The following is a 20,918-nucleotide window of genomic DNA, read 5'->3' on the forward strand; positions in this document are numbered from 1 at the left end:
AGTTATGTTCAGAATAGTTCTTACAAAGGACTTGACTGTATGTTCAATGAAGTTCTGTCTCCAACTGTAATAAAAAAATCTTTTTTTGTATGAATAATAAGAGAGGGAAAAGAAATTCAGTTCCCTCAGAGGATTCGCTTGCTCTGTTTGCAGTGATAGTGAGATACAGGAAACTCCACAGGACATAAATAGTATAAACTTGGTTGGGTTGGCAGAGAGGGTGAAAAGAAGGCACAATGTAAAGTAATAACTTTTAGCAATCTTGGCTCCTGCTAGCGACAGACAATATTTTTTAATTACTTTTGGTTTTTCGGGACTGCTTTATTTTGGGAGGTGCCAGGAGGCGGAGCCCGCGCCTCAGCACCCTCTGGCGGTCGACGTTGGCGGCGGCGCCGCCCCCGCGCTAGCCGCGCCCAGCCGGGCCCAGCCGAGCTCAGCCCCCGCCGCGCTGCCGAGCCGCTCGGCTCTGCTCGGCTTCGGGGCCGCGCGGGGCCATGGCCACCTGGCGCCGGGACGGACGGGTAACCGCCGTGCAGCGGCTAGGCTGCGCCGGGCTGGCGGGAACGCTGAGCCTCAGCCTGACGGCGCCGCTGGAGCTGCTGACGGTGCTGGCGCAGGTGGGCACCTGGCATAGCCGGAGAGGGCTGCGCGACGCCGGGCACTGCCTGTGCCGCACCGAGGGTGTGCGGGCCCTCTGGAAGGGGAACCTCACCGCCTGCCTGCGCCTCTTCCCCTACAGCGCGCTGCAGATCGCTGCATCCCGCCGGTAAGCGACCGGCCCCGGCCGGGACAAGGCTCCGCGGGGAGGGCTATGCTCTCGCTCCGGCCTTCCGTGTCTGCTACAAAAGAGGGGATGGAGAGTAGAGAGCTCAGGCCGTCGGGGCGCTTCAAGATCTCTGTCTCGGTTGCGCGCCTCTCTCCCTAAAGACGCGTACCTAGGCTGATAACTTCATTAGCGAGTTTATTCAGCGCGGAGCAACCCCTAGGGCGTGGTGATGTGCCAGCAGCTGCTTATCAAGTCATAGGTGCTCCTCAGAAGATGAAGGGTCGACAGTTTCGTGAACCTCTTCTGTTCAGCCAGATTGCTTTAGGAATGAAGTTACGGTACTACCAACAATTGTGGCTGCGACATCTCTTCTCTGTAGCCGGTTCGTTTTATTCACGTACGCGCTCCGTGTGTTTACATTGGATCAAAGGAAGTAAGAGAACCACGAGGCGTATCTTTTACCCTGTTATGCCGCGGCTGCTGTGCAAATTTGAGCGGGCTTGAAGTCGATAGGTGACATTATTTGCATTAAGATCTTGTTTTCGATAGTAGGCAGACGTTAAGGTAAACACCGGGAGGAGTGCAGGAATCGACACGGAGCAGCTCTGGCAGAGCTGTGTTCTGGGATTCCCTCTTACTGCCGGTGTGTTTCAGCCTTGGGAAGCAGCGCATGACCAGCCGCACGCACCGGCTTGCTTTGCCTCTTCGGGGGTTGGGTTTCTGCCTCTCTGTTTTGTAATGTCAGCTGTGTGCATGGTATGCACTTGACATTTCCGCCCAGCTGGGCGATGGGTTATTCCAGTTTGTGCAGGGTAGGGGGAAGCTGGGCGCAGCCCTTCTGCCCGTTGAGGCCGCGGGACGTGCCGGGCTTTGTCACCCGTTGGGATGCACAAGACCCATCCCGGTTCTGCCTGTGACTTTCGGCCGAGATCCATGTAGCAACCCTGAAACTGAGCTGCGTTGTTGTGTCTTTCAACTTGTGATCAGGCAAGGGGAAGGATAACGGCAGTGGGAAGGCAAAAACAGCGAATTAAATGTCGTTTACGGTTCCCAGAAGAGTCAGTGTACTCCACCAGCATAAACCAGTTGATTTGGAGCAAAATAAGTAACTTCATTGTTTGTTCAGCTTGAAACAGAGTATTATTCCCTTTGCGAGGCTATAGTTCTCTTGTGAGAGAACATACATCAAGTATAGCAAAGTATGAAAAAGCAAGAAACACAAAAAGACAAAGTTAAATTCAATAAACAGTCATGCCAGTTGCTGGGTGTAGTCTGCAGCCTGAGCAAGGGCAGTGTAGTGTTGCTGCCAGGGGAAGAGGGGGTGAGCTGACTTTGCACCCTGTCTGCAGTTACTGTGCTGTGCACTGACTCTGTCTTTCCGTGGCAATTTTAAATGTTGTCTGCCTAGAGGCACCCAGGCACCCTCCCCATGCATTCGTGCACTCACAAGGAAAACCAGGCTGTGTTGCTTTAAGGACTGTGCAAGACACACAGGGGAAAAAATATATGCCCTTTTGCTTCTGCTTGGCTAATCTTTGCTCTGGACTGTGTGCAGGGCATGAGGCAAGTAGGTCCAGGGATCTGTCATGCAGAAGGAAATGCACACATGAAAAAAAATCAACAAACAGTTACATGCAAATGTTTGCAAATTATTTTGTGCTTGACAGTGTAGTTTAAATCTGCTGTTTGTGTGGTTTAGTTCATGCTTTCAAGATAGATTCATAAGTTTCTTTACCTCCAGCTAAGATGCTCAAGTCTTTTTTACGTCTTGCTGCCTCCATGACGCTTCTCCCTAATGCAGGAGTGCCCTGTGTGCATAGAAAAGTGCTTCTGCATGTCACAAATACATAACAAAAGCCTTTAAAACTCTGTCCTTTGCTTTCAAAATTTCAAATTTAAACCTCCTGAGCATAATAGTGCTTGGACATGTCTTCCCTAGAGAAGTATCTCTGTGGACCTTTCTGTGGTGCCATGGTTTAGTTGATTAGATAGTGTTGGATGATAGGTTGGACTTGATGATCTCAAAGGTCTTTTCCAACCTGTCTATTCTATTCTATTCTATATTCTATTCTATCCCAACATAAGCAACAGCTCAATTGTTCCCAGAAGGCCTGTGGTATTATCTATGTATTTCTTCTTATAGGATAACTTTGATTAGGGGATTGGATCAGTGTCTCTAACAATGATCAGAGAATTTCTTGCAGCCATGTTGATTTATATACTACAGTCCCTGACTTTGGTGTTAACCTTGGCCTTTCTGTACTTCCTTGCTGTGTGGATTTACCCAAAATCTCTTTGGGCTCTTAGGCCTGTTTTTGGACTCAGCTCGTTTTGTTCTGTTTCACAGAGGTTCTGTTGCTTGTGTGGTGTTGCATACAGTAAGGTCATAATTAAATGCCCATTTTCAGGTGCCTGTGGGCAGAAGAATGATTGCATTGAGAATACGCCTTAGTTTTAATGTGTCTTTTTCATACAGTCCTTAATAGCAGCTCTTTTATGTGTTTGCTCTAGACTTGTTACACTTTTCACGGACGAATTGGGCCATATTTCCCACTGGAGGGCCATCATGGCAGGAAGTCTGGCTGGCATGGTTGCAACCATCGTGACTTACCCCACTGATGTAATTAAAACACGTCTCATTGTACAGAACCGACTGGAACCATCTTATGAAGGAATTCTTCATGCTTTTTACAAGATTTACCATCAGGAAGGATTCCTTGCGCTCTACCGCGGTGTTTCACCAGCTATATTAGGTAAAATAACAACAGGGAGTAATTGTCTCATTGCATGTTAATTATTGCAGCTATGTAATGTGTTCGTTTGCCCCTTTGATTTCAAAAGCAAATAGTAGTGCTCTTCTGTAGATGGTGTGTAGATTTACAAGGCATGATAATACTGATTACCTCTGCTACAGCTTTGTTGTATGGTTAAACATTCAGTGAAATACTCTTCTCCTTCTTTTATAGATGGTCTAGCTGTGCTCGGACACCAGATTTTCACCATTTAACTCTTGAAAAGTAAAAATATTTATACACATACAGTGTTCTTAAATCTTACCTAGGTGTGAAAGCATCTCCCTAAGCGGTTCAGTGAAAGCAGTATGAGCAGTAATGCATAACTGATGTGACAAGTGAAGAGTTGTGATATTCTCTCTTTACATTAAATGCCCTTTAAATTATTTATTTACTCTCCATAGCTTTTAAAAATGCCATTTAGCTTTGAGTCCACCTTTTCACAACAATACATTATTATAAATAAATAATAATGTCAGCAATGACAACAACAATTATGTATAATCCCACTATAAAATTGATGAGAGCATGAAACAAGCAAAAGAGAACAGACACATCCTTCATCAGCTCAACTGAAGAAGCAAGTCTGTTTACCTGTACAACTGCTAGAGTTGAGTTGGACTGGAGGAACAGCTTGTCACAAAAGAGGTAATCTGGAGAAAGAGCTGACCTGTCTTGGAGTCTAAAGCAGTTAATAATTCTGACAACATGCATATCTTAATATGTAAATATGTGTCCCTGTCAGCACATATGGATGCTACGGTATGGGTGTTTGGGGGTAAACCCCTGACTATAAAGTTCTGCAAAGTATTGATCAAGTTTGAGCAAAGGGAGGTGTAAATTGTCAGTGGCTCATCTCATCTGTCCAGGTTGTGCAATGAGCAGCTCAGTTGTCCTAGTATACAGTGTATTGATATAAACCTGTCTGCTTTGCTTTCTAGGTGCTGTCCCGTTCTCTGCAGGCTCATTCTTTGTTTACATCAATCTGGACAAAATCTGGAGAGAACCCATAGTTCATTTCACTCCTCTTCAGAATTTCATCAATGGCTGTGTAGCAGCTGCTGTGGCACAGACGCTTTCTTTCCCCTTCGAGACTGTCAAGAGGAAGATGCAGGTACAGAGCACTCATGTTACTGGTACTTTGTTATAGGTGCTTGTTTCAGGGTCTTGGTACAAGATTAGCCAGATGATCATGTGACACTTCATTTTTCTTATCAGAAGGATACAGAGACATTGGTTTAGTTTGGTTGGGTTTTCATTTGTTTTGGAGTGAGATTTTTTTTTTTTCTTCTTTGTTTTTTTGAAGTGTGCTCTTGCACTTTTAAGGTGATTCAGACTCTGTCATGGGATATATGTATGCTTTCAGACTCTGGTGTTTTTAGCTTTATTTATTATTCTTTTCTTGTCAATTCCATCAAACTCACAGTTCAGAACTGGCAAACCTTCAGTCACATACAGGCATTCATTCCCCCACTGTGAACAGCTGTTGTTGTCTGGTGGCTCTCTGGCTGAGTTTGTGCTTTTAGCCTAGTTTATTGGACTGCAGATTTATGGGAAGCCTTTGGGATCTTAAGAAAAAAAAGCCATTATTTGCTGTGGCAATGTTATGTAGGTCCTCATCCCCTTCATCAGGTGGTAGTGTGGTTGGTAAGTCACAAGATAGCAAAAGGTCAGTGAAAGTGTGAGTTCCTCTCTCTTGCTCCCCAGGAGAAGTAATGTGTTCTGTTAGACCAGCTCATGTAGCTAATGTGCACAGGAGTCAGGCTTTAGGCTGAGCCCTTTCATCAGGTATCTCATAAAATGTCACAGGTGAGAAAGAGATTCTGATCATGAAAACTTGGTAATTTTTTTCCATCTGTATCATGTGTCTAAGAAAAACAATTACAAGTCCCCTTTTTCTTTATATCCTTAAGATCACAGCAGTACTGCTGCCTGAAAAAATAAAGGCATTCACTGTGCTGTTTCCCTTTTAATATTTTCTGTTGATGCATCAGTTACTTGAATATTGAGGGGTTTTAATCTCTTCAAAGCTAACTTTCAGTTGTAACTGCTGTGATGTTAAGTTCTATGTCAAGCTTCGTCTTGACAGGCAAGTAGGGAAGTGGAACAGGCCCACCTTGCATTTTCCTGCCACTGGGCTGTACTCTTTCTCTTAGTGGGTGCTTAAAACATCTGATCAGTACTTCTAGAAATAAGGGAACTGGATTTATTGCCTCAATATCTAGGCAGTACATACTAAAAACACTTTGAACAGAAAAAAATGCTGAACAACAGGGAGGTTTTTTTCCCCTCCAAGATGCATTGCCACAACTAAATAGTGATTTTTCCAAGCTTAGAGAAACATCTCTTGTTGAGTGATTTATTCTGAAGGCATGAGAGAAAGCAAGAAGAATTAGATGCCCGGGTGTGAAATACCTAGGTAGTTGATAGTGGAAATTACAGAAATCACAGAAGTTTGTCCAGAAAAGAGACCTGTTGAAAATCACACCCAAGCTGATACCAAGAGTTCACTGGAACTCACATAAGGTCATCAAAGAAGACTGTTTTTCACATTTAGTGCCAGGTTATGGCCCGGCTTTGCAGGGACCAGCTCTGCTTTGTGCATAGCTGCAGGCCTGTTCCATTTGCAGGATGGTAGTCAGAAGAGAGAATTGTTTAGGACAGCACCCTAAAAGCTACCCAAAAGAGGAAAGAAGAACTTCAGGACATTTCAGTGGTCTGTAGAGAAGAGAGGAGTAGATACTTCGGATTAGTTTTTCTCACACATCATACTCTGATCAGCCTCCATTCAGCGATTCACCTTTCTACCTGATAGAAAAGAGGGATGTACCAAAGCCTTCAGCCACATCTGGGCCTGGCAGGTGCTTTGCAGTGCATGTAGGAAAATGCTAGCTTTGTGTTGAAACAATGAACACTTGTTTTGTGTACAAAATGAACCCAGCACACTGCAGAGGTCAAGATGAGACTCGTCATCTTTCCCTTTTGTGTCTCTGACCTGGCAGATGAAAGTAGACTTTTCCAATTAACCTGGTGGTGGTGGTGAACCAGGGAGTTGTAAGGCAGTTTCAGGAGCTTCAAAAACTGAGAAACTGGGGCTGTCTTCCCTGATTCTGGGAAGGGTATGAGCCTGAGACCAGAACATCTGCTTCAGATCTTTACCTGACATGATAGGCAGCCTTAGAAGAGTTAATGCCATCTACCTCATCTATATAATGCCCGCATTGTTTGCACAGACTAGAAAATTAGTTCTGCTGTGGGAGGAAGGAGAAGATGCTATTACAACTGAGATTAAAAATAATTTTGTTTCATCCTTTCTCATTTTATGTTCATTTTATGTATCTGAGTCCTACACTTCTGATGTCAACAGCTTCTGTCACTGACATCTGTGGGAGTAGGAGCTGACTGTCAGTGAACAATTCTTCCTCTGTGTTTTGGTGACGATTTATGATGTCAGATTTGCTTTGTAACCATGGCTTCTTCCCCCTCTGCTGTTGGAATTATCTTTATGATTTTTTTTTTTTGGTTTGGTGGGGTGGGGGTATTTTTGTTTTTTTTACAAAGATGCTGTGTTTGCTAAATGAATGTTTTTCCTGAAAGACATGTTAATTAATGTGAGTTTTATTGCATATGCGAGTCCTCTGTGTTGTGCTTATCCTAATTTTATCCCTTTGTCTTCCTTTTTTCACTTTGCTTCTGATTGGCATGTTAGAGAATTAAGAGGTACTGTATGCATGTTTTGGCATGGAAATATGACTTTTGTTGTGCATCTGTAGAAGGGGATGAGTGAAGGAGAGGGTTATTCAAAGGGCTATTCTGTATCGATTGCTTTCCTGACTCGCCCTCGCGCTATAGCAGTTTCTGAACAAAAACATACTGATATTTTTTTGGCTGTTCTTGGCTTTCCTTCCTTACCTCACAATATCATGTTCTTTGTTAAATCTAGTAACTAAGTGATATTCAAGAGCTGCACTTTTACCTTGCAGACTTGCATACAGGAACACAACACTTTTTTTTTCTTCACTCCTTTAGGCAGTGAAATAGCTGCTTATGATTCAATCTGGGTCTAGGAGAAGCACTGGTAATATGTTTCCATTTCTTCCCATCATCTTTTCTGCCAGTGATGACCTTCATAAGTGCATACTGGACTGAGCTCTGGCATTTCAGTAAGGGGAGATGAATTTAGAGCTGTTACATGCTGTACAGAAGATTATTATTAGAATGACACTGATCTCTGGCTACATGTGGAACTGAAAATCTGCAAACATGCAAATGCAGACCTTATGCCCAAGTTTGGCACTTTGTTCTGTGCACACAGCCCTCAGAGGCAGGCTTAGATAGCCCTGGCTAGCACTTCTCAGCCAAATTGACCTGTGACTTGGATATGGTTTCTTTGGCAAAAAGCAAAAAGGTGACCCTAACGTTTCAGCAGATACTGCATTGACTGTAGTTATTGCTCATCTGCTTCCATGAACAAACTTTGCATGGTTTGCAGAAGCTCAGCCTTGCCCCCATCTTTTGATGTGTAGTTTGTTTTAATTTCTGTGACTGAAACTTGTCTGAAACTCATCTTTGCCAGTAGACACTTCTCAGGTACAGCTTTGCCATCAAACCCTTGTTATCTAGTATAAGCACACTTTTAGTATACTGCAGGATTCAGCATAGTTTTGGTGGTATTTGCACCAAATTGTTGTGAGGACATCTCTCCAGGGAAAAGATTGTTCAGTTGTGATCTTTCTGGTTTTAAATTCAAGCATTGAATTCCCCCTACTGCTGTAAACAAACATGCTCACTGTGCTTGGTAGTGTAGACTGTTGCCATGCATCACCCAAGAAGCAGCCTCTTTTCAGTGACAGAAGTGAAGCAGTTAGGCCTCAGCTGCCTATAAATCTGCAGTGTGTTTTGGAGGGATTTTAGTTTGGTGGTTTCTTTTTTTCTTTGTTTGTTCTTTGGGACACAAGATGCTCTGCAAGTGTGAAATACTGCAAATTATGTAGCTGCTATGAGTTCTTAGTAACTTGGAGAAAACTAAGCAGTCATTCCTTCTTTGAGGTGTTAGCCTGTTTAAAGTACATGTAATCTTGTTAAAGAAAATAAAAAATGTTCATTAGAAAAGCACTTTTTCCCTGGTGAAAAGAGGAGACAGTGCTCTTGTGTTGCTTAAACATGAGTAAATTGCAAAGACTGCTCTTCACTGGAGATGGTTACTGGAGTTGACATGGCAGGCTGTGAAAGCTCTGGAGCTGTGGTGTCTGTCCCAGCTGTTTGTGAGATCTGTGTTCTTGTCAGCTGGGAATATGAAAGTTATTGGAGTAATGACCTGGTTTAAAAATAAGAAATCTTTTTGGGTCGGTTCATGTGGCATCTCAAAAGCATATGTGCTAAGAGACTTTGTGCAGGGAGGCCCTTTAATAGTGAGCAGCATGGGACCCTGAGCCTTGAACATTTTCAGAGATGGAACCATTTGAGAGCACAAGGTGACAAATTCTGTAGTGTGGAAGCAAATAAAGAGCAATATTACTACTTTGATATCCTGTGCAAGTAAGACTTATGTGGTTGCTAGCTATCTGCCTTTGCCTGAAATAACTCTTGATGTTGCTGTTCATCTTCAGCTAAATTTGACAGAGGAATAGAGGTTTTAGAGATACTAACTTCTTTCAAGTTTTAGGGAAACAAGTGAACAGATATGAAACTCCAAAAATATTTCACCTAAGGGGGAGGCTGCAGTGTGAGTTTTTACTTTTAGTAATTCTTCCTGTGATCTCATTCTCCCTTTCTTGCTGCTGATGTTCAAACATAAACCAGGACTCCATGCCCTGGGTGGTACTTGAACTTGAGGCCTGCCTTACTTCTCTGATTATTAGCAAATACCTAATAGACATCAGATTTGGGGTTAGGTAAAATCCCTTGCTTGTCTCTTCCTCATGTCTAAATGCTTTGGGTTATCAACATTTTTATGTTATTGATGTTGCTATCTTTATACCACTTTCTCTGAGGCTGTTACAGCATAGTGCCCTACTTGCTTTGGGAAGTTGAAATAATGCCTGCAAAGAGCTACTGAGCATAACATGGGCTTTGCCTTCTGTAACAGCCTAAATCAGCTTTTCTGAGCCTCAGAAACGTTTCTTTTAGATTACCAGACTCCCACAACTGAGAATCATGAAAACTGCCTGTGAAGTTGAAACACTGAACGGTGTCAGTAGAAAAACTGAAGAAGGGAAAATCATAAACTGAGAATTAGAAACAAGATTGGGCTGATGTAACAGTCAGATCTTCCTTCTGACAGCTCATGCTATGGCTAATGGTTTCTAACCCTGTTCCTCCAAGTTGTTGTGGTGTTAGAAGTATGTAATACTTGCTCTGAGGTGGATTACTGCAGCAGCTTAGCCCTGCAGCACAGTGTATGCTGAAGAAAGGCAGGAAAACAGACTGTACCCATTTGAAATGCAGGAAGTGTTAGGGAGAGCAGAATGTAATTCTCTTTGACTGATTTTCCCAGACACTGAAGTGGCCACCATGCTCCCAGTCCTTGTTTTGGTAGTGCCAACTGAGCATGGCCATCAGCCCTGTACAGTCTCTGCAGCTCTGTGACCAGTGTGGTGTGAGCAAGAGCTCTTTAATGTGCTTTGAGGTAAATCAGATGGGTTAACTCAGCCCATCTTTTCAAACTCTGAAAGCTCACCCAGCTGATGTGACCTGACACAGGTTAGGGTATGCTGTTGTGTGCACACAACTGTTACAGCCATCATTTTCACTGGGAGGACAGTAGTGTCTCCAGATTGACAGCTATAGTGTTACCCCTAGCATGAGTACTTCTGCATCAGTTGTACAGGAGAGCCTTGTATCTCTTTGTCTGTGCTTAGAATGATGTGCCTGTGAAATGTAAGGTGATCAATTAAGCAAAATCTGCCGCAAACGGGGGCTAAAACTTTCTGGACACTCGTTCATATCTGATTTATTTTGACTTGGTGTAATTCTTTGTCATCCACATAAGGCCAATAGAAATATGTCTTCTCTAAAGCCCCAATCCCATAAAATGTCCGTTTTCTCCTACATGGGCAGCAGGAGATTCAGGAGCTGGTGTCGTCAGTGTGTAAAGTTTAGGATCGAGCTAGTCTGCCTCAGGGGGTTGTAACAATAAATGAATTAGTGCTAATGTGCCTGAAAATGGTGCACCCATTTGTAAGGATTTAACTGAATCATTACAAAGCATTCAGAACCCACCCAGAGGTGTGGATGCAAGGGGTTTGCCTTGTCTTGAGGAGTAAGACCTCTGCATTCCACATCAAAGATTTCTTCATATGGCAGGTCTTAAAAGCAGGGAAAGCTTAGGTTCAGTAGCAAAGGAGGGATTCTGCAACAAACTGTGAAGCCTCAGCGTAAAACAGGCTTGGCAGTAATGTATTTAAGAGGGAAACTTTTGAGCTGTGTTGCAAATCTGATCTCAGAAATTACTTGGCCCCAGTTTAGGTTACAGAGGAAGGGACAACCTGTTCCTAGAGTGCAGGAAGCTGGAGGTCAGCTGCTCTGCTGTGCTGCTCTGGAACCAGTTGCCTCCTGAGAGCTTGGCATCATTTACCTATCTGCATACCTGAATGGCTTTGGTGGACTTCAGCCAGGGTACGTCAGCATTACCAAACCAATGACACAGAAGAGACAATGACTACCAGTAAGCCTGTTCTCCAGGAGAAAGGCTTAATTAGCCCAAGAGCATGCATGCATTCTCCACTATTAATACTTACTTAACATTTTAATTCTTTGAGTGGAATGAAATACTCTTTCAAGCATTCAGCCTTCACTTGGGTGAAATTTCTATTGACTGCAGTGGCATTAGCTTGGATGAAAATGCAATCTTTGTCCTTCAGATTCTTTTGAGCTAGTTACGTTTGCCCGTTGCACTTGCCCTTATTGACCCAGACTGTCAAGACTTCTTATTTTAGATGCCATATTAAGAGTGTGAACTCCTGAGCTGTGTTGTAAAGTGCACTCCTGTACTTAAAAAAACAAAATTTAAAAAAAAGTCAGAAGTGTAGGACACCTGAATTTGTTGGAAATATATAAATATCAAGCAGTTTTACTCCATCTGCCATCAGGGTAGCGTACCATGGCAGCCATTCACTGTTAGCTGATCTTTCATACTTCATGCCAGTGGTGCTGTGTACTCAATAAATAGATAGCAAATCTTTGTACCAACAAACTGGGGAGGTAAAGTGGGGAGTTTGCAGGAAGCAAGTGGATTGAGAGAGAAATATTTCCACATAGCCTGTGATACACGGACATTCAGATAGCTGTGTAGGAGAAGGGCTGTTTTCAGATAGCTTTGCAAGGCTATGTTTAGTCTTTGACTTGGAAAAGAACATAAACGTCTTGTGACTGAGGGAAGAAACTGGGCAGAATTTGGTGGGATGTGTTAAAATACTGTTTTGCTATTGTAACCTATTGTGTGCCTTAATTACACACATGCCAGTAGAAAATAACCAATTAAGATGTGACACGTGCCTTCTGATAGGCTATGTACCTTTGCTGTCTTTGCCTGCTTACATCTTGTCCTGGAAGCTGTGTTCAGGGTGGTCAAACACCTGTACAACAACAAATGCTGATCCTGACAACAGCACTGTATTACAACATAGCTGCAAACCAGAATGTCCTGAAGTGGGAATATTTTATCTGCACAGCTCTGGACTCAGGCTCAAATGGCCTAATAGAACATCTGCCATTTCCTGACCTGGTGGTCCCTGCTTGGTCCTCTGTGAGTCTTGGAAAGGTTCAAGTGATTGGCCCTTTGGTGGCTATGGTTCCCACTGCAACTGCCATGAACTGCATCAGTCCTTCAATCCTAAAATGAAGAGAGGGTTTGGGGTAGGTCACTGAAGGAAAAGTCTTTATAAGGGTCTGTGAGATTAGTTCCCAAAGTGGGACTATGTTGTTCTGGCAGTCACCTTGTGATGCAGGCATTGGAGAAAATGGTGTGAAGTTTTTAGGTAACAATTATCTTTAACAATTAACTTGAGTTTTGTCATGATACTTCACCCTTGTTTAAATATCTTATGTTAAAAAAATGTGAGTGCAGGAAGGTTGGTTGGGTTTTTTTATACATCTGTCTCTTGAGTTTGGATTGTCAAAACAGAACAGAATGATACCTTCAGGGATTCATCATAGTAACTTAGATTTGGTGGCCTTTGGATGCTAAAAGACTGTGTTTGTGAGAGAACAGATGGAGCCAGTTTGAATTTGAAGTGCTTTAATCATTTAGAGAACCCATCACCCATCAGAGGTAAAAAGATTAGCAACTTAGCCTTACTACTACTGTGACTAACAGCTCGGTACTCCGTCATCAGCGCAGCAAGCTGCACTGTATCTCTAGCCTTCTGCAGCGTAAGACAGCCATAACAAGGGGAGAAGGAAGTCTTAAAACATGTTCATAACAAACAGGTTTCCATGCAGCAGCCCGTAGCTTCAAGGGCTGTCAACAGACAGGAATTCAAGCTGCTTTGAGGTTCATGTCAGGAAATGTTTCTGTCAGAAACCTGATCTTTTTGGTATGAGATTAGCTTTTGATGTGTATGTCATAGTAGATTTCATATTTCAAATATACATACACACACACATATATATATATTAACTAGTTTACTAGTTTGATCTGCTTGATTACTTCCATTTTCTGGCTCTGGTTCCATAGGGCAGTTGTGAGGATTACAGTGTTGTAGACATGCTTTGATGATGCAGGACCACTGAGAACACACAGCTTCTTTATTGTTTGTTTGTGTGGGGTTTTTTTCTTCACTAAAAACAGTGCTGGATGAAACACCTTCCTATTTTGTTTTCTTGTATTAATACATTTTAACTTTGTTTAGTTGTTTTCCAAAACACTGAGGTTTCAACTACACTGAGGGTGCTTCTAGTTTTCCTTTTGCAGTAGGTGGTTCTGAGATTCTGTGGACAGTTGTTTAAATATGGTGTGTAGGGTCCTAGAAACATACTGCTCCTGTAAAGCAGAAAGACTGGCACAGCGTACTTCATCCCATAGACTGAGATCTTGAAAATGGCTGTAACCTTGGTAAATGTTACTATAAATAATCTTTCAGTAAATCTCTCAAGAGGTCAGTGTCTGTGGGCAAATTAGAAACCTGGAGGTTTGATTTACTTGTTGCTTTTTAACTGTCTTCTGGATGAGTCTACTGCGTGTAGAATCCTACTGAAACTTGCAGCGCACTTGTCGCCTGCCTTGGTGTCCCAGGCAGGAATACTATAATCAGCCCCCTTTGATATGTGCCTTTGCAATGTACACACAAAGGAAGGGGATTAGATCTAACTCGCGCAGCTAATTCTGGCAGGGCATGCCCTGCCTAACACAAAGAGACTTAAAGCAGAAGGGGATCAGATGTTAACAGTGTTCCTGCTTTCCTGAGGTGTTAGAAACCTGCCCCTCTTCACTGCTTCATTGCCTGTAACTTTCTTTACCAAAAAAGCTTGTGGAAACAGCCCAGTAGTCCAGAAAGTGGAACAGGGCTTTGAAACCAGCTCTCCTATGACTGCTGTTACATTTTTAAGGGTCCTTGCATCATTTGAGTGTTCTTGTAAGCACCCCTGCTGTTAGTACCACCACTTCTAGTAGAACTGGTCCTGAAATCTCTGTTGTGGCACTCAGCATGTTCTACAGTACAGTCATGAGAGTCTTTAGGAATTTCTCAAGTGAAGTACCATGGATTAAGGATTGAAAAGGCTTTTTCTTACTGTTGGATTTAGCTATTTCTTTTTAAATCCTTACAAACCCTTAAGTAACAGAGCGATGCAGGCAGCTGAGCTTCCTTGTAGCAGCTGAACATAACTGAACATGTTCATGACCCTTAGTTATCAGACTAGCTCCGTTACACTGAACTACCTAAAATCACACCAGTTAAATCCCGTAACATCTGCCTCTCTTGAGTCCTGAAACAGGAAGCTGTGGGAGCTTGTACCACAGTGAGGAGTTACGGAAATGGCTGTTAGCCCCATGGTGTTAGCAGGGCCAACACAGACACAAAAGGAATAAGCAATTAGAACAGCTGAAATACTTTATCCTCCGCAAACATTCTCTCTCTCTTACAAATCAGGTACCTGGCTGAGAAAGTTCAGAGAGAAGCAAACACTTCTGTCCTCTCCTTCTTAAAATGTAAAAGACTTACCCACATCTAGGATAAAGGAGCCAGGACATGATAAAAGGGATCCAGAAGATAACAAATCAGTATGTGGTGGAAGCGTATTGCTGCCTTTCTCAGTGCAGACAGCTGCTTTCCCAAAATCACCTCACAAAGCCTTGTCAAAAATGAAACAATGGTTTTACCTGCTACCTGCTATCAGAACTATTTTGCATATGTTTCAGTCATGCACAAAAAAAAGTGATTAAAAAAATCATCATATGTGATTTTTTTTGTAGGTAAAGAAGACTATACAGTCAGTCTGTGGGGTGATTAGGAGTTTTTCTTGTTAGCTTCTAAATCTTAGCAGATTTGCCAGTAATGCAAAGAGATGCAACAGCACTAAAACTATTTGATTAGCAACTTCTCTTATATACCTGGAGCATGAGTTTTGATCTGATTCCATTTCCAGCATCTAAGTAGACAAGTATTTGAAATGCTATAACTGAGGCATCTAGAAATGTCATAACTACTTGTCAGTTTATGAGAGGCTTGTGGTAGGCTTAGCAGCTCTGAGGAGCTGTTGGTTAGTCTGGGCAAGACTGGGTCCTGGCAGCTGTGCTCGGGGTGACTCGAACATCTGTACAACAAGAAAAAAGTTCTGTACCACATGGTGTTTCGGATCAATGAGGGGATAATGATTTCCATATTCACTAGTCAGTTAATGGTACAAGTTCTGGTTTTATGAAACTTCTTCCCTGTGGTGACCAGCTTGTGTGCACCAGTCATCAGCCTGTGTCATACCCCCACCCCACCACCACATTCCTGACTGGGAAGTGTCACTTGCTGTGTGTTGGAGTGAAACCCTGATTAACTGCTGCAAAATAAACCCATGGCTGCATGTGCACAGATGGATGAGGATGGGATTATTTAAGGTCAGGTTATACTGTCTGTGCTAACCCAGCAGGAGATTAATGAAAGAAGGATTTTGCTGTTAAAAATGACCCCCTACACTTCTTCCATGTGAACAGACTGTGTCTCTACTGCAGTTGGAAATGTAGTTGCAGTCCCACAGGGTGCTTCCAAGCTCTTTGTAACCAGTCCAGATCAACTGATCATGTAGCAAAGAAAAGGGAGCACAGGCACCTACTGCTCACCTGCAGCTTTTGGTGGGCTTGTGCATCCTGGACTGAAATCACTGCTCTTCCATTTCTGCTGTGTTGTTCCTACTGAACCCATAGTACAGTTCACCCTTCTCATTACCGTGTGGACCCAGCCTCAGCCCCCAGAGTCAAGATAGCATGCTCCTCTGTTTTGATCAGAATTACAGGAAAGCAGTGTGGTATCTGGGTCCAGCCCCAAGGTTCCCTCTTTTAGGTGATCCACTGCCAGTGATGTGAAATAACTCTCATAGACTCACTGAATGGTGGGGGTTGGAAGAAACCTCTGGAGATCATCTAGTCCAACACCCCTGCTAACACAGGTACGCCTAGATCAGGTTGCACAGGAATGCGTACAGGTGGATTAGGAAAGTCTCCAGAAAAGGAGACTCTGCAACCTCTCTGAGCAGCCTGCTCCAGTGGAACCCCTCCCCAGACCTGGGCAGCTGGCAGGTGTGGGGTCGATGCATTCTGCAGCTCTGGTTCGGATGTTTTGTCTTCACAAGGGTGAGATTTATTTCTAGTAGTGGCGCCGTGTGAAATGACAGTTCGCTTTCTCTTTTGTACCTGTCAGGGAGTGAACTCCATCCTTTTTCAGTTTATATTTTAGGGGGAAATAGCTGATTCTTTTGTGTTGAGAGAAGAACCCAGATCAGCCTGTTGAAACCTGTCGTTAAGTGTTCTTTATGTACCTGAATGGAGAAAATAATTATATTTAATTACTTTGGATTTCCTTTCCCTGTTCTAAATCGCCCCTGGGTGTCTCTTGAACAGGCCCAGAGTCCTTGGCTTCCCCACTATGGAGGAGTTGATGTCCATTTTACTGGCATGACTGACTGCTTTCGGCAAACTGTGAAGTACAAAGGTGTGCTTGGACTTTGGAATGGACTCACACCCAGCCTGCTCAAGGTGAGGCCTTGCTTTCATCCCAGTCAAAGACTATCCTGAGGTAATGAAGAAACGCTTTTGGCCACTTGGGGTCATAAAGCTTATGACATGCCTCCATATTTATTAGCAGCTTATGGATTACAGTCTGTGACAGAACAGGTATAACCTTAGGGAGTTTATAAACCTGCTTTGGAACTTGGTCATATTTTCCCAAATGTAAGCTTGCCTTCTGTATGTCAGTACTTTCAAGTTTGTTTGAATTTCCTTAGAGAAGGGAGTGCTGCTAACATGCGGATTAGGGTGTGAAGGAAGGATTGCAAGTGTTCCACTTACAGCATCTAAATAGCTTCTACTCAGCTGAGCTCCATGTTGTACCCAGCTGCAATTAGAGATGTGCTTGTGTAAGCCACTTCCCCAGAAGCCAAAAGCAGTACTTTGGACCTGCTCTTTCACGCATCTGTATCAGTAATTATAGCCCTTGCTGAGTTGAAAGCTTGAAATACAGCACAGTAGCTTAAACAGAAGGTAGTTTAGTTTACATAAATATGTTCCACAGTACTGCAGTGGGGATTACTGCATGAAATACTACAGATCAGCTCATGAGTGGTAATGGAGTGACATAATTGGTTGTGATGGTCTGCTTATGCCCAGCCCTACCGTGGCTGGTATAAAGCCATGTGGCACCAGAGCTGCTGATTCTGCATGGGGCAAAAGAAGAAAATTGTTCAGTTGCTCTGCTATACATAGAATAAATTCAGTGTTTTCTGCTAAGATTTGCTGAGGTTGGCCTAGGTATTTGACAAGCTGTGATAATCTGTAGGGTCCCATAGACCTTGTTACTCACAATATTGCCATAGCTAGTTACGTACCGATAATAAACTCCAACTTTTAGCGTGCTGCAGGTGCCAGCCTAGTTTGAGAGGAGACTTGATTTTATACAAACAAGCACAGCTCTATTAGCAGATGAGAGGAGAGTTGAAGTCCTAGAAGTTTCCTTTCTGAAAACATCACAAGTAAGAACGCTACTGGTGAGTTTAATACTATTTTTTTACCTTATGCTGCTTTTTTTGTTTTATTTTATCAGATTGTCCCATACTTTGGTGTTATGTTTAGCACCTTTGAGTTCTGCAAGCGGGTCTGTCTGTACAGAAACGGTTATATCGAATCTCCTTTAAATTACAAGCTAACTCCTGGCGTGGACCAGAGTTTACAGCCACAAGAATTGCGAGAACTAAAGCGCCTCCGCAGGGAAAATTTTGAGCCAAGGAAATCAGCTCTTGAAAACTGACATCAGTGTCCACTGTCCATGCACACTACCTTTGCAAGAAGGACCTTTGCAAGAAAGGCATGCTGAGCTACAGGTACCAGTGTTTCAGCAGCTTGTTGGGGTTTGCTACTGAGACACCAGTGTCAGGAATGAATAAATCTTGTATCCCATGTGGTGGATGGATGTAAACAATATGAACAACAAGCATACGCTGAAGAGGAAATATGCAAGCAGTTTGAAAGCACTGTGGTATTGGAACTTGAAATTACATCATTCTAGGTGCTTTTCCATACTGAATAGCCATTTTGAGATAAAACTCCCTTGAGAAAGGCAAGAGACTGAGATGAAAGCATAAATCATATCTTCTGAAATACTAAGACAATTCAAATTATAAGCATACAAGAATTTCTACTGAAGTCTCTTGTTTTTAGTGATACTGTGTGGTCATGGCATTCTACTGATGCAGAATCAGCCTCAGTTCAGTCACACTCCAGAATCCACTCTTCCATTTTTTAAATCTACTTGAGAATAATAATTTTGTATGAATCTTTGTCTTAAAGATGAAAATATTACTGCTGCTGCAACTGTGCTTTTGCTAAGAGAGAACTGTGATGTGCAAGCCAAACTGTAATACACTGGAATGACAATCGTGCAAACTGAAGTGCATGCTGCAAAACTTTGCCTCTCTTTCTCCTGTGTTGTTACTACATGTAGGTGAATTTATTTCAGGCTTTGAAAAAATAGTTTTCCTGAAGTTCTCCAACTGAAAACTTGGCTGAAAAATGCAATTCTTAAATGTGTTAGGTATTTCAGAGCCATGAGCCTTGTCCCATTGTTTTGGTATTCTTAAAGCTCTATTTTTAATATTAAACTGTTGGGTTTTTTTTTTTTACTTCCTGTGTGCAGACCCAGGCCTGCAGTGCTGCTCAGAACTTGGCAGCATGACAGCACTGTGCACACAACCTGTGGTTTTTCCACATTCAGTGCTGTGATCCAGAAGCCACAGGTAGTTTCTGTAGATAGGAACCTCTCTCCAAGACCATGAGGCTGCTGCCCGTGCCAGTGCAATTGATGGGACTCAGACTAGTCTAAGGAGCTTTTGGATGATAAAAGATCATCTTGATACTACACCTGAGGACCTAAAGTATTGCTTTAGTTCCTTTGTAGAAGCATAGCTATGGAATAGCCCCATCCTGCCACCTTCTGAGAAAAAAACTTAAAGCCTGTGTCCATGGGGAAAGGTGGCTTTGCCCTCTGTGGCATGTCCCACCAGCCTCGGGCTGGCAGTGTGTGAATCTCAGCAGCTTGGTGTGTGCACACTGGCCATACTCCAGCCCTAGCTGCAGTGGTCTGGGTTCAGCATAGGAGTTGTCTGCTGGTTTACACTGCTTTTTGTGCATGTTTTTGTCCTATTTATGTCTCTGCTGTGTGGAAGTAAGTAAATCTTGGAAACAGTTTGGTTAGGCCAAGTAGAAGTAGAATGAGGCAGTGGCAGATTGATGCAGAACAGTCTGTGACTATGGAGTGAGATTTGGAGAAATATTTGGCGTAACAGTAAGGCCTGCCACGCACCCAGAACTCAGCACTGATGCACCCTATAGCTGAGATCTCTTAATGGGCTTGCTCAGTTCTGCAGTGGTGCTTTAAACTGGATTTCTTCTTAGAGAAGAAATGTAAGTGTTGATAGCAAAAATTAAGATTGGAGAAAGCAGATTTGGTGGTCATATCTCACACCGAGGCTTTAAGTGCTTTTGGCTCTCTAACCACCCTGCCTAGTGAACTTGTTTCTATATGCCTCAGTTTTGCTGTCTGCACAATGCAGGTAAACAGTACTGAGATTTATTTGAGATGTGTGAGTAAAGAGATGTGACTTGTGAATGTGTTGGGAAGGAAAGAATTTCTAAGGAGTGGCCTTACATTGTCCGAGCATACCTGTCTGGTTTTTACTAATGTTGTATTTCTAACTAGACTGTAAAGATCGAGTGATGGGTGCATATGGTCTGATCAGCTCTTCAAAACTGGTAGGAGTCAAGTGAGTGAAAAAGTTACCTCTAACTTGTTTCTGATACACCAATAACACTTTTGTATTGTAATATACTCCTATGACCTATAAATCACTCTCAAACCTTTTATCAGCCAAGTCTCTGCTTTGTGTAATCCTATCTATGTGTGGAGATTCCCCAAAAGGTGATACTGAAATATTTCAGTGCTGAAACAAAGTGCTTCAACGATAGATCACTAACATGTAAAATGGTGTGTGATCATGAGGAACCAGTTAAAAGCAATGCTAAACTGCAGAGACAACTCTTAGGTAAACTGTGACTCGGGTGACAATTGGATTCAGTAGAGGTGGTAGGTGGTACTTGATGGGGTAGTAGTGAGCCTTTCTCATCTTTCTCATCAGCTGAGCTCAGGAGTGGCGACTGATACTTCGGTCTCTGTGACTCCTGGGGCATCATTTATATAAGCAAGGGGGGTCGTAATGGGAGAGGTCTTGGAATGGGGGCTTTCGGCTGTGGTTCAGTGAGATTAAAGGTTAGAACAGGTAATTTTTTTAGGTCCCCTACAACCTAGTGTTCTCTGATTCTATGGTTCTGTGAAATTGGGCAGGCAGACTTGGTTTTGTGAGATTGGGCAGGCAGTCGGTCCTGTCAGGTCTGAAGATTAAACGGGTGCCGAGCCTCCCGCGTTGCTGCCTGAGCCGCAGCCGCGCTCTGTGCCCGGCTGCCTTCTGCATTGCCTTCGTGATGTCAGTCGGATGGCGCATCGCGAGGCTGGCGAGGAGCCACTCACCCGGGGCCGCCGGCTGGAATCCGGGATGCGGCGTGTGCGCCCCACGGGGGATGCTCGGCCGCGTGTGCGCCGCTCGGGGACGCCGCCGACCCCGCTTTCCCCCAGTCCCCGGCCATGTGCCCCCCGCCAGCTGCCGCG

The 20,918-nt window shown here is 43.4% G+C and overlaps 1 protein-coding gene across 1 annotated transcript; it reads left to right on the forward strand.

Moving 5' to 3' along the window:
- The first annotated feature begins 391 nt into the window (after positions 1–391).
- On the forward strand, positions 392–18,368 carry SLC25A43 (solute carrier family 25 member 43). Its single transcript, XM_009901563.2, has 5 exons — positions 392–766; positions 3,278–3,519; positions 4,500–4,672; positions 16,607–16,741; positions 17,805–18,368. Exons 1-5 carry the CDS (start codon positions 495–497, stop codon positions 18,006–18,008), a joined length of 1,026 nt encoding a protein of 341 aa, XP_009899865.2. The 5' UTR covers positions 392–494; the 3' UTR covers positions 18,009–18,368.
- Positions 18,369–20,918: the final 2,550 nt, after the last annotated feature.

This window comes from Dryobates pubescens, chromosome 18 (genome assembly GCF_014839835.1).
Source record: "Dryobates pubescens isolate bDryPub1 chromosome 18, bDryPub1.pri, whole genome shotgun sequence".
NCBI classification, from domain to species: domain Eukaryota; kingdom Metazoa; phylum Chordata; class Aves; order Piciformes; family Picidae; genus Dryobates; species Dryobates pubescens.

What these genes read in the sequence shown, in the direction of transcription:
- SLC25A43 (XM_009901563.2), top strand. Translation starts at nt 495, where the DNA reads ATGGCCACCTGGCGCCGGGACGGACGGGTAACCGCCGTGCAGCGGCTA. An exon ending in TGTTTCACCAGCTATATTAG is followed by an intron (nt 3,520 to 4,499) that starts GTAAAATAACAA and finishes TTTGCTTTCTAG; the next exon opens with GTGCTGTCCCGTTCTCTGCA. An exon ending in TCACACCCAGCCTGCTCAAG is followed by an intron (nt 16,742 to 17,804) that starts GTGAGGCCTTGC and finishes TTATTTTATCAG; the next exon opens with ATTGTCCCATACTTTGGTGT.